The sequence below is a fragment of the Hemitrygon akajei genome, chromosome 17 (genome assembly GCF_048418815.1).
Source record: "Hemitrygon akajei chromosome 17, sHemAka1.3, whole genome shotgun sequence".
NCBI classification, from domain to species: Eukaryota; Metazoa; Chordata; class Chondrichthyes; order Myliobatiformes; family Dasyatidae; genus Hemitrygon; species Hemitrygon akajei.
Window position 1 is genome coordinate 66,475,926 of NC_133140.1, and position 14,300 is coordinate 66,490,225.

A 14,300-nucleotide genomic window follows, 5' to 3' on the forward strand; every position below is an offset into this window, starting at 1 on the left:
CAGAGTAGCTGATCCTCTTGTGGGCTCAACCGCTAGCTGCTCTATAAAGCCATCTCGTAGGCACTCTAGAAATTCCCCTTCCTGTAATCAGCACCAATCTGATTTTCCTGACCTCCCTGTATATTGAAGTCTCCCATGACTGTTGTAACATTGGCCTTTTGGCCTGCATTTTCTATCTGTCATTGTAATTTGAAGGCCACATCCTTACTACCGTTTGGAGATCTGTGTACACCTCCCATCAGGGTCTTTTTACTCTTGCAGTTCCTTAGCTCTATCCACAGTGATTCAACACCTCCCAATCCTATGCCACCTTTCTAATGATTTGATTTCATTTTTTATCAACAGAGCAACACTGCCCACCCTGCCTTCCTGCCTATCCTTTTGATACAATGTGTATCCTTGGATATTAGGCTCCCAGCTATAATCTTTCAGCCATGATTCTGTGGTGCCTACAACATCATACCTGCCAGTCTACAACTGTGCTGCAAATTCATCTACCTTATTCCATATACTGTGCGCATTCAGATACAACACTTTCAGTCCTGTATTCACCTTTTTCAATTTTGTTGCACCATGCTCAATCTTTTGATTCCTTGTTTTGTCTGAGTTCTTACCAACATCTGCCTCCACAACCTCTCCACTAATTGTTCTGGCACTCCGGCTTCCATCCCCCTGCAACTATAGTTTAAACCCCACAGTGCAGCATTAACAAACCTTCCCACTAGAACATCAGTCCCTGTTCTCCAGTTCAATAGGTTCAATTTAATGTGGGAGAAATGTATACAATATACATCCTGAAATTCTTTTTTTTTTTTGCAAGCATTCACGAAAATAGAGGAGAGGCCCAAATAATTAGCGACAGTTAAATGTTAGAACCCCAAAGCCCCCTCAGCTCCTCTCTCCCACCCCATAAGTAGCAGCAAAGTGATGACTCCCCACCCCTCCCCCACCAGCAAAGAAGTATCTGCACCCTCCACCAAGGACTCAAGCGTGCGGCAAAGTACCACAGGCTCTCTCTCTCTCCCTAATGAGGAGGTGTCTCCGCTTCACACCGAGAAGGGAGATATAACTAAACCACTCGCTGATTTATGGTATTAAAAGTCTGTTACATCACTTTTTCCGAGCTCTTTGCTCAAGGATTTCGGGTCTCTGGGCACATAGCCAGCAGCCAGCTCACTGCTTTCGACCTTCCGTGAACTCCCATGACGCACTAGTTTTCTGCAGCGGCACCAACCTCTAATCCACCTGCTTCCAAAGCCACAAAAATCCGACGCCCTGAAGGCACGCTAGTCTTCTAGGCCACGTCCTTGGTATATCGAAAAGCGGCCGGTCGTGAGACCCTGAGAGCGGGTCCCAATACCCACAAAGAACCAAAGTCAGTATGTAGCTCCAGGTCAGGGTCTTCAAAAGAACACTGAAAAGGGAAAAAAGAGATATTAAAGATAGAAATGGATCTGGTTCCGAAGATGCAAGCAAATGAGTTCCCGTTAGGCTCCATCATCCTAAGCTCTGCCATCTGTAAGATCAGGTGCAAACTGTACCTCCTGTACAGCTCCCTGGAAGAGAGACCAATGATCCAAAAATCTTACACCTTCCCTCTTATACCAACTCTTTAGCCATGTATTAAACTGTATAATTTTCCTAGTTCTAGCCTCACTAGCATGTGGAATGGGTAGCAATCCTGAGATCACAACCCTGGAGGTCCTGACCTTTAACTTAGTACCTAACTCCCTGAACTTCCTATGCAGAACTCATCACTTGTACTGCCCATATCATTAGTACCTACATAGACCATGACTTCTGTCCATTCACTCGCCCACTTCAGAATGCTGAGGACTCGATCTGAGAGATCCCAGACCCTGGCATCCAGAGGCAACAATCTCCTCTCTGTTCCCCTAAATAATGAATCACCTATCACCACAGCATGCCTCTTCTCTACACTAGTTTTCATACCTGTAAAGTGGAAACCCTCACAGGCAGGTTACTTTATAGAGAGGTACATAGCTGGGAGGTGAGGCTATGGAAACAGAGCAAGAACATACGGTGTTAGCTGCTACCTTACTCCTCCCCCTCGTGGTCCTACTGCTCTTCAGGTTCGAGCTCAATATGGTATCATTTTATCATACTTGAATTTTGAAGCATTAAATTTCATGTTAAAACCTCATCCTCGGGGAAGCTGGTATGAAAAATTCTCGTTAAAATTCTTTGTTGTTCACCTTCACGTTCCGCACATTGACGGTGTTGCGAACGTGTCTACTGTCCATTAATTACTAGCCAAAAGAAAATGGATCAAATTCGCTACCTTCTTAATTATCTCACAGTTCATTAAGCAGTACTTCAAGCATACCTGTGTAATTTAAAATATCTCCACAGGGATATCAATTTTGTGTAAAAAGAAAATTATTCCTTGTAATCTTTATCCATTTTTTTTTTGTTGTCAGCACTTGAAATCATAACAGCCCAGTAACGTCTCCTGATTGTGGGAAGTTTGGAATAACCAGGGCCTCAAGGCAAGCTTGGTGTGTTACATGCTCAAGGAGTCTTAAAGGAATGAAGCATGATAACAATTCCTTAAAGCAATGATGTCATAATCTCGATATATTTATTCCACTGATTTTTAATGTATTTTAGTGCTACATAGAGTGCCATTAAGATACACAAATTATTGAATTGTAACAAGAAATGTTACCCTAATTTCTCAGTTGATGGGATTTTAACATGAAATAGAGCATTTGCCTAGAAATCAGATGTCAAAATCTGATTTATAAGCAATATTCCTTCCTAAGTTTGTTCCATTTTCTTTTACTTATATTTCCATTATGTAAATCTATTTACAAAACTATTGCCCCTATACTTTTTTAATATTTTAATTGTGATTTTCTGTAAACTGTTTTGCAGTCCCTTCACTGGTAGTGAGAATCCAAAGTAATAAGTTCACTTAAGATATTTCCAGGAGCAATGTAGCTGTGGACTTTTATAAAGTTAAAGTTGGCTAGGAGCCTGAACAGGCTCAAGAAGAAGAAGAAGGAAGCCCATAACTCTTGAGTGGAGTCATGTGGTGATGGCGGTTTTTTTTTTTTGCAAGCCTTTTTGCTTTTATGAGGCCAAGTTGCCAGCTCGAGCTCAACCCAACACAAATGGAAAGCATGCAAGGGAGCCGGCTGGATTCGAACTCTGGATCCTTTGCTTCAAAGTCCGGTGCTAATGCCACTACATCACCAGCCGGCCTGAACAGGCTCAAGAGCTTTTAAATATTATGAAGAGCAAAATTTATGACTAGTGATAATAAAAATCATCACTCCCTGCTGTCATTCAGGAAGGTTGCATACAATGTTCTAGTTAGTGGTCGATGAAATGTGAATCTTCCTTTTATCAATGCCTGCTGCTATCGGGTGTTTGCTCAATGAGCTTTCAATAGCAGTAATGATATCAAGTTGGTTAAGCAGCTAGTCATTTTAATATATTATCACAGGCAGCATGCCTGTATAAACAAAGCAGTGTGCAAAGTGAAGCCTATTTAGGCGTAAAATAGAGGCAAAAGCTAAAATATCATCATGACTTTTTCAAACATTTTGGGTCTTTTATTTAACATATTTAGCCAAGAAGTTGGAATACATCTACACAAATGTTTGGATGTGCAGATGTTATATTAGGCAGTAAGTCTGGCTTCATATGCAGTTAAAAGTCTATTTGAAGCAACAAACACAAAATCATGGAGGAATTCAGCAGGTCAGGCAGCATCTATTGAAATGAATAAATGTAAAGTGTTTATTCATTTTCATCAATGCTGCCCGACCTGATGAGTTCTTCCAGAATTTTGTACGTGTTGCTTTAGATTGCTAGCATCTGCAGACTTGCCCATATTTGTAGAAGTTTATTCATATTTTAATAATAAATTCTAAGATTATCAAATAACCTTGTTTGTGAGAAGTTTGAAAATGACATCAAGTCAAGACAGACCTGGTGAATTTTCTTGTTGAAGTAATGGAAGATGCACAATTTCTAAAGCAGTGCAGAATTTCAACACCAAATCACAAGTCGACCTGTCCCAGGGTCCTTGTGATCATTGGGACACTCTGGATCTCCCCCCACGTAGGCTATCCTGTCCCCGGCTAGGTTCACTGACACAGAGCTTGACTAGGCCATTAACCACTTTGCATCATCATTTATGTAGAATATCCCATTGGCTTCCATTTCCTTGCAGGCTTATAAGAAACTTCCTTTGGTAGGTCCTGCATTTTAGATCCTTTTGGTGTGTACACACATTCTTCACCCAGAAGCTTACAGGCTGCATTACATGATTTGCAAGCACATTTTAATATATTCTTGTCTTCAGGTGGTTGGGCTTAAAGTGTTTAAAAAATTACAATTGTAAAAGAGAAAATAAATAATGTAACAACCTTCTCTCTGAATATTATTAAAACCATTTTATTCATATATAAAATCGAGCATGTTATGAATGTGAAAACTAGACCCCTTTTTATTGAGTATCTAAAAATGTTTTCAGCTGGCATTCAGTAAACTTGCTGAAAATCATTTTAACAAAGGACATGAGAAGTCCTTTGAGCTGGTAGAAGATGGGAATTATTATGATAGACTGACTGTGATAAAAGAAAATAACATGTAGTGAGCATATTGTTAAGCTATTACATGAAATATGACGGGTATGGTCATGTACAGAATGAATGAGAAAACATGAAGAGAAATCAAGTGTCATTGTATCTGTACAGACAGCAGTAGTTGTAAAGAGCACTGTCACCCATTCCCTGAGTGATAAAATGTATTTGGTGTGTCTGAAGGATGAGGAAATGGACAGTGGTGGACTGAAGATAATTTATACACTTGCAAGCTGCCCAGAATGAAAAGCAATGTTTCATTCACAAACATTGTCATCCTTTAACCAGATGAACATCAAAATAAAGTTAAAAATGTACATTCTGAAGCAACTTATTGCAGTCCATTGCCTACTGTACCTTTATCAATAATAGATATGAAGAGTTATAACTTTCACTGTTTTATCACACATTAAGCTTTCAAAGTTTGACATTGTAAAATAACAGAAATGATGATTCCTGTTACTAGAGCAGCAGATTTGGTATTTTTCAGTTAGGTTCTTCATCATACAGATTGGTAAAATATTAATTTTTTTGTGTGGAAGAAGTGCCTAAAGGCTTTTGGCCCATTATGGGCTTTTAGTCACATGATGCATGTAGCTTTAAGGCATACACAGGAGCCTTAAATCACACCAGTGACAGCTATAATATATCAAACACAGCTTGACTGGAACTCCACGTGCTAACCTTCCAGTAATACACTGACTACTGCAAAATGAACTAGTCTGGAGAAAGTAACATTAAACCAGCAACGGGAATAAATTTTTCTTCTTTTACTTTAAGTCTATTAAAAATATACCCAGACCAATTTATACATCCAATTGCTTTATTAATCTTCATATGAAATCTAGCATGCTGATAATCAATTAGAAATAGTATTAAAATTTAAGTATTTTTCATGTTTGTCACATTTCACTGCACAGTCACCTAGAATTATATTTCTTTTGGTGTAGTATTGGCTGCGACTCCCATGCCTATTCTAGGTCTATTGTATATTTAAATTAGTTGGCTCACTTCGACTGTTTGTTAGTCCCTATTGTACAATGGTCAGAAAGGAAGCCTTAAATCACACTTGTATTGACTGCAGGATGTCCCAAAGGCTGTGCAGGTAATTAAATACTTTTGAAGTATAGTCACTGTTGTCACATTGGAAACAGGACTGAAGTATGCATATAGCAAGCTCCCAGAAGAATCAAAAGATTACCTGTGTATGATAGAACATCAAAAAATGGCCAGTACATTAGAGAAAATCCTCCTGACCTTCTTTATGTTCATAAAGCTCCACATAGGCAGCAGAGAAACAGGCCTACAGAAGCCCACTGACCATCGCCCATCCATTTACACTAAACCCACATTGAATCTATTTTTCTTTTCTCTGTATTCTACCCCCCAGATTCTACTAAACACACTAGGGACAACTTACAGTGATGAATTAACCTACCATCTTTGTGAAGTGGGAGGAAGTCAGAGTACCCAAAGGAAACCCACAGATTCACGGAGTGAACCAACAAACTCAGTGTAGACAGCTCCCGAGGTTAGGACTAAACCAGGTCTCTGGCACTACAATGCAGCAGCTCTACGAGCTGCACCACTGTGCCTTTTTAAAAAGTGGACTTCTTAATTATCAGTAGGAAGACAACTCAAGTTTAACATCTCATCCGATAGACTGTATCTTTGAATGTGCATCAATTCCTCAGAACTACACAATAACGAGAAAGCAAACACAAGGAAATCTGCAGATACTGGAAATTCAAGCAACACACACAAAATGCTGGTGGAAAACAGCAGGCCAGGCAGCATCTATAGGAAGAAGCACTGTCGACGTTTCGGGCCAAGACCCTTCGTCAGGACTAACTGAAAGGAAAGATAGTAAGACAGTAATGAGAAGTTAAATTGTACATTCGAGTTTGAAGAAGCACCTGAATCTATAAAATTCTGATGTAACTAAAGCTGATAAAATAATAATCATTTAAAAAAAAATTTTGTCACAGAAATGGAAGCCATTTCATCTGTTCAGAATATATTGTCCAGTATTTGCAACTCTGATAATCATAAGCAAAATATTATCCAAAATTAGTTGATGTAAAGTTATGAACACAATAGGACCATAACTACTGTCTGATTTTTGCAGGCCATAATTTAAATGCACATAAATGACAACAGGCCAGAAGAGGACGTAGATTATTTTATTCAACTATTATGAAAAATATATGGATAATTTCAAAAGTCAAATAAAGGTGATAATGGTTGTTATAATTGAAAGGAGAAATTCTTGAAGTTCCTCTTAGATACTTTGTATCATGCTGAGTGAGACACTTAAACTCAAAATGAATTGCCCAATGGCACATTCAAGATTATAAATTACTGCAGTATGTGCTGTGACTGTGATCAAAATCGCCAGAGAGACACTAAAGCTAGTGATATAGAAGTCTTTATTCATCATAACAAACAGGCATTCTTCTGGAGACTTGGTAGAGGCTCTCAAATTCAAAAGTACATCACATTTAAGACCAAAGGTAAGAGTAGTCAATTGAAAACAATTTCAATAGTTACAATGACATCATTTCCTTCTATGTTTTGGGTTGACAGTGCTTCCCTTGAATTACATATCTACAGTGAGAGCCAACTCTGAATATTCAAACATCATTGTCACAAATAGTCTAAAAGCTTCTGTGGGGCAGAAATCCCAGACACCTCAAATTAACGTTGTCAAGGCTGTCTCTGAATACACAAAAATTATTGATTGCCTATATCTGTGTCAATGTTTGATGTGCTAGGAGACAAATTCAGTTTTGTCTGCAGGCTTGAACTCAAGTCACAATGGCACAAATAACTTAGTTCATGTTGCCTGGATTGATGCAGGCCAATTGACACAACCCCATTGTCTTAATGTTTGCCTGATGCATATGCAAATGTCTCATGGTCACCATTTTGCAAACAATATATCTTCATCTGCGGGCCAGCCTGTGCTTTTAACTTCAATTTATGGCTTGCAATTTACAATAAGAACTGAAGATTGGTCCTTGCTTGCATTAATATCTGCTATATTCACATAACACCAAAATACTCCCCAATATCCTCCTCATTATGCCTGGACAGAAATCTACCACAATATCTGCTGTGGTTATTAAACCAATAATATGGCCATAATGTAAATTAAGTATTGTTACTTTTCAGTTCCTAACTCCAATGGTTGTAAGTTCTCAGTTACAGTAGGATGAATTTTCTGGACATCAGTAGAAGTGTATTACAGTTAACTGGACTTGGTTTTATTCATTTGGTTTTGTGAAATTTAAAATTCAAATATAAAATTGTTTTAGGGTGCCAGAAATAGCTGAACAGATTGCAGGAATAATTAAATATGAATTCCATGGTTTAGATAATCCTATCCTTCAATGGGACAAAAGTAAGTAGATATAAAAAATAATGGTAAAGGACTCTTTGCGACTTGAAGAGAGAATATCAAGTAATTTAATGTATTTACTGTAATCTCTGGCTTTTTTAAAGTGAATCTGAAAGGCACTAACACTAAGTTTGCCTTTTGCAGGTTTGCACAGTTTCAGGATCCTGCTGGCTGGCTGACCATCAATCCTAACAATGGTACTGTTACAACCAAGGCAGCACTGGATCGGGAATCTCCCTTTGCGCATGACGGTCAATACACAGCCTTATTTCTTGCTACTGACAATGGTATGTATATGTCATTTGTTTTTTTGAGTATTCATGTTATAAGATGGTTCAGTGCCAATTTTGATTGTAATATAGATGACAAAACATTGAAAAAACAAGCACAGAAAAAAATCCATTTAATTTATTTTCCATCAGTCTACTGATGTTTGAACACCAAATATCAATACAATGATACCAATGTGTAGAGTGATATACAGGGAGTATCACTGGAATGAAAAACTCACAAGCAAACAATATTTCATTCATCTTTTCAAAAATAAATAGAAAATATCATTCTTCAGCAAAGGATTACTGTCTAACATCGCAACACACACACAAAATGCTAGAAGACCTCAGCAGGTCAGGCAGAATCTATGGAAAAGAATACAGTTGACATTTTGGGCCGACACCATTCATCAGGACATTGGATTTCCAGCATCTGCAGCTTTTCCCTTGTTTGTGATTGTCTAACTTTGCACTTAGTTCTGCTTTAACAGTTGAGCTAATCAATTACTACAGAAACTTAGAGAAATAGAAAATTCTGGAAGAACTCAGCAGGACAGGGAGCATCTATGGAAAGGAATAAAGAGTCGACGTTTTGAGTTGACACTTTACTTTTCCATAGATGCTGACTGACCTTACAGAGTTCCTCCAGCGTTTTGTATTTGTTACCCTGGATTTCCAGCATTTCCAGAATCTTTTGTATTTACAGAAACTTATGGGTGTGTCTGTTATCTTAGAGTTGTTTAGTTTAGGTTTTGGAATGTTGGGATTACTAACTTTCCACCTCACAGGGACCTCTCCAGGCTCAGGCTCAGATTATTGAGGTGTTGAAAGACAGCACTCAGCTGAGTAGCACACATCTTGAGTACCTTTGGGTTGATGCTGTTCGGGCTCATGGTCTTGCCTGGGTGAAACCTGCTGGGCTGTCTCCTTACCTGCTCAGCAGTGACTGTCCATCTGTCTGTGGTTGTTGGCTCTCCGGTTTCCTTGGAGAGACAGAGGATGAGGGATGTAAGGGGAGGAGCTGGGGGTTGATAGGTTGCAGAAGGGTAAACAGAAGCCTCCTCATCAAACCTGTTGAGAAACAACTTTAGCTCATTGGCCCTGTTCCGGTCCACTTCAATCATCGGGTCTCTGGTCTTGTTGTACCCTGTGATCATTTTCATGCTACTCCACACTTCAAATTAACTGATGAGGGTCAAAGGGGACATGTCAAATTAATTGATGAGGGTCAAAGGGGGCATGTCAAATTAATTGATGAGGGTCAAAGGGGACATGTCAAATTAATTGGTGAGGGTCAAAGGGGACATGTCAAATTAATTTGTGCGGGTCAAAGGGGACATGTCAAATTAATTGAAGAGGGTCAAAGGGGCATATCAAATTAATTGATGAGGGTCAAAGGGGACATGTCAAATTAATTGAAGGTCAAAGGGGACATGTCAAATTAATTGATGAGGTTCAATGGGGCATAGCAAATTAATTGATGTGGGTCAAAGGGGACATATCAAATTACTTGATGAGGGTCAAAGGGGACAAGTTAAATTTCTTTACCATTCTGAGCAGTTAGAGGTGTTGGTGTGCTTCCTTGGTTATAGTGGTTACACCAGGACACTGGAGCCAATGTGCACTGTTCCCCTTTCCTGCAGTCAATGACGACTCTTTTGTTTTGCTGATTTTGAGAGAAGGCTTGTTGTCATAATGCACTGTTATTTGAGTTTCAGCCCACTACAGTGGTGTCATTTGCATTACTGCTTGTTGACTAACTTATAGCAATATCAATACTTCTTTCCTTTCCACCAATTCTGAATCATCTGCTTCAACTTCTATTTGTCCAGCTCATTCTACATTTCCATTTCTATTTACTCTCATTCATATATTGCTCTGTTCACTGAACCGAGACCCTAGGTAAGTTTAATAACCATAACAAGGGAAATTCTAGTCACAGTTTTTAGATTCATTTATTGATTCCATAAGTGATTCAATCAGGAAATAAATAAACGTATCATAATATTCTTCAGTTTAATTGTAAATTGTAACGTGATTTGTATATATCACTACTTTCACCTCTATTCAAAATAAGTTATCAGTTAGACCTTCTCATTTATTGCTAACTAAAGGATCCCATGAATTGACTAAGTCTTTTAGGAAGTAAATCTATTAAAGTGCATTGTAATTACAATTAATTCAGTGAACTTAAACAGCTCATGTTATGCGAAATAGAGAAATAGGTGGGGAGATGCATCAAGGGGGGGTTAAAGAGTAAGGAGGCAAAGAGAGAAGAGTCGCTAAAGAATGAGAACACAGGAGCGTACATTTTTTTAAAATAGAAGAGCTATATATTTTTTCTGAACCCTAGTTTACGGAGGATTCTGTAGTTTGGCTAGATCATTTTTCTGGTACAGTTGGTTAATTATATATCATAGTACAGACTTAGAGAGTGTAACACTTTCATTCGTTTTGATGCATGATATGCTGAGAAGCTTCTTCAATTACTTTACTTAATTTTACACCTTTTTGTCCTCCTGTTATAATCCATATATCTGCATTCCACACATCCACAACATTTGCTTCTTAGTGGGATATCTCTGCTTTGCCTTTGGCCTCTGCGCTCATCGTCCTCAGTGATTTCCATAAGACAGAGGAGCAGTATTAGGCCACTTGGCCCATCAAGTCTCCTCCACCATTCAATCATGACTGATCTTTTTTTCCCCTGCTCAGCCCCACTCCCCGGCCTGCTCACAGTAACCTTTGATGTCATGTCCAATCAAGAACCTACCAAGCTCTGCCTTAAAAAGACTCGTGATCTGTTTTCACAGCTGCCTGGGGTAACAAATTCCATAAATTCACCACCCTCTGGCTAAAGAAACCTCCGCATCTCTGATTTAAATGGACGCCCCTCTATCCCAAGGCTGTGCCCTCTTGACCTAGACTCCATCACTATGGGAAACATCCTTTCTATGTCGAGTCTGTCTAGGACTTTCAACATTTGAAAGGTTTCACTGAGATCATCCCCCCCCCCCCCAATCGTTCTAAATGACAGCGAGTACAGACCCAGAGCCATCAAACATTCCTCATATGATAACCCTTTCATTCCCAGTATCATCCTTGTGAACCTCCTCTGAAGCTTCACCAATGCCTGCACATCTTTTCTTAGATCAGGAGTCCAAAACTGTTTACAATATCAAGATGAGGCCTCAGCATCACACCCCTGCTCTTGTATTCCAGATCTCTTGAAATGAATGCTAACTTTGCATTGGCTTCCTCACCACCAACTCAACCTGCAAGTTGACATTCAAAGTGTTCTTGCACAAGTACTCCCAAGCCCTTTTACATCTCCGATTTTTAGATTTTCTCCCCATTTAGAAAATAGTCTGCACACTTATTTCTACTCCCAAAGTGCATGACCGTGCATTTTTCAGGTTGTGCTTCATTTACCTCTTTCTTGCTCATTCTCCTAAACTGTATAAGTCCTTCTGCAGCCTAGCTGTTTCCTCAACACTACCTGCCCCTCCCCCAATCTTTGTAACATCTGCAAACTTGGCAACAAAGCCACCTATTCCATCATCTGCTGTAGCCAAACTACAGAATTGGTATACAGCATAAAAAGAAGTCGTCCCTAATCTGACCCCTATAGAAAACCACTAGTCACTGGCAGCCATGAGAAAAGGATCCTTTTATTCCCACTCACTGCCTCCTACCAATCAGTCAGTGCTCTAACCATGCCAATAATTTTCCTGCCATATCATGGGCTCTTTACTTGGTAAGCAGCCTCATGGGTGGCACCTTGTCAAAGGGTTTCTGAAAGTCCAAATATACAACATCCACCGCTTCCCCTTTATCTATCCTACATGTAATCTCTTCAAAGAATTCCAACAGGTTTGTCAGGCAGGATTTGCCCTTAAGGAAACCATGCTGACCTTGTCCTATCTTGTCCTGTGTCACCAAGTACTCCATAACCTCATCCTTAACAATTGACTCCAACATCTTCCCAACCACTGAGGTCAGGCTAATTGGTCTAAAATTTCCTTTTGGCTGCCTCCCTCCTTTCTTAAAGAGTGGAGTGACAATTTCAATTTTCCAGTCCTCTGGCACCACACCAGAGTCCAGTGCCCTCAGAAAGATCATTACCAATGCCTCCACAATCTTTACCACTACCTGTTTCAGAACCCTAGGATGCAGTTCATCTGGTCTGGGTAACTTATGTACCCATAGGTCTTTTAGCTTTATGACTGTGTTGCTTAGTAATAATTGTAGCTTTCATTGGGGCAGGGCCTTTCTCATACTCCATTAAAATTGTTCCGATTATTGACTAACTGTAGCCTACCACTTTTCCAATGACCAATGGCACTTCAGCTCTTTCCCATCACTTTATTACTTCCATTTTATGTTTAATCGTGATCGTGATTACTTTCGTGAACTGAAACACTGCGGATTCAGAGCTGTGCCACCAGGTCCTAATATCCACCATTCTGAACATGTTAAATAAAGGCCGGGGTTCCGCTGGGTCCTAAAGACCACCGCACTGATACATGTTAAATAAGGGACTTGAGTATCCGTGGGGAGTCCCAGATCCAATCCCTCATGGATAAGGAGGGCTGACTGTACTGTAATTGATTGATTTATTTTTTTTTCTATATTATGTATTGCATTGAGCTGCTGCTGCTAAGTTAACAAATTTCATGTCACATGCCAGTGATAATAAACCTGATTCTGATTCTGAATTGCAAGCATCCCAGTGAATTCAGCTTCAATCACTGAAATGCTGATCTGTTGCCTTAGTCCAAGTGGATAGTAAATATTATTGACTTAATATTTAATTTGTTTATGAGCAATGCTACCGTTGTTAGGCTTGGCATTTATCGTTCATCATTAATCTGAGTGATTTGAAAGACTATTTCCAAGGTCAGTGATGTGTCTACTGTATTGCTATTAGCTTAGAGTTGGTCTTTATGACAATCCAATGTTTTTATGTGCACCTTTATTGATACCAATATTTATTTCAAATTTGCAATTTCTTGAATTTGAGATCCTCAACTGTTGTTCTGGGCTTTTCATATTGATGTATCTAGTTTGCATTTAGAGCATAGAAATGGCAGTGCAAAACACATGATGTAGCCATGTGTGATGTGAACTGTCCATCGAAGTACACACATTGAATTTCTGAGACAAGGTAAAACTTGGCACCATATCTACATGGCTGATTTAATGCTAATGACCAGAAATTAAGTTCTGGCCATACGTTTTTCAGATATCAGTTGAGTAAATTAATTACTATGTTATTGTATCACTAGGAAAATATAATATGCATAACATTTTGTATTGTAAACTGCAGACCTAAGTACCTGGAGATGGAGGGAAATGCATTTCGGATATTGGAATAATGTATTACCATAATATCCACACACAGCCTAATTTGAAACTTATCTCCTTTCTCTGCCTCTGTCACTGGGTGACCCAGTGGTGTTGTGTCAAAGTTCAAAGCACAAAGTAAATATATTATCCAAGTACATGCACTATATGTCAACACATACAACACTGAGATTCATTTTCTTGCAGCTATACTCAATAAATCTATAGAATAATAACCATAATAGAACGAATTAAAGACTGCACCTGCATGGGCGTCTGACTAGCGTGCAAAAGACAACAAACTGAGTAATAGTTTTAGCACAATGCTTTACAGTAGCAGTTGTAAGATTGATGTGCAATCCCCACCGGTGTCTGTGAGGAGTTTGTATGTTCTCACCATGACATGGATTTGCTGTGAGTGTTTTGGTTTCCTTCCAAGGTACACAGTTAGGGTTGGAGAGTTCTGTACGTACTATGTTGGCGCTGGAAGTATGGGAACACTTGTGGGCTGCCCAGCACAATCCTCGTGTATTTGATTTGACACAATGCTGTACTTCACTAAATGGCTAGCACGAGAGGGCACAGTTTTAAGGTGCTTGGAAGTAGGCACAGAGGAGATGTCATGGGTAAGTTTTTTACGCAGACTGGTGAGTGTGTGGAATGGGC

The 14,300-nt window shown here is 39.3% G+C and overlaps 1 protein-coding gene across 1 annotated transcript in view; it reads left to right on the forward strand.

Moving 5' to 3' along the window:
- The window catches only part of cdh13 (cadherin 13, H-cadherin (heart)), a 1,114,993-nt gene that overhangs the window by 1,054,836 nt on the left and 45,857 nt on the right, over positions 1-14,300 (forward strand). The window contains exon 11 of the mRNA XM_073070318.1: positions 8,161-8,303. Within this exon, the coding sequence (XP_072926419.1) occupies positions 8,161-8,303 (143 nt within the window). The remainder of the gene's footprint in view (positions 1-8,160; positions 8,304-14,300) is intronic.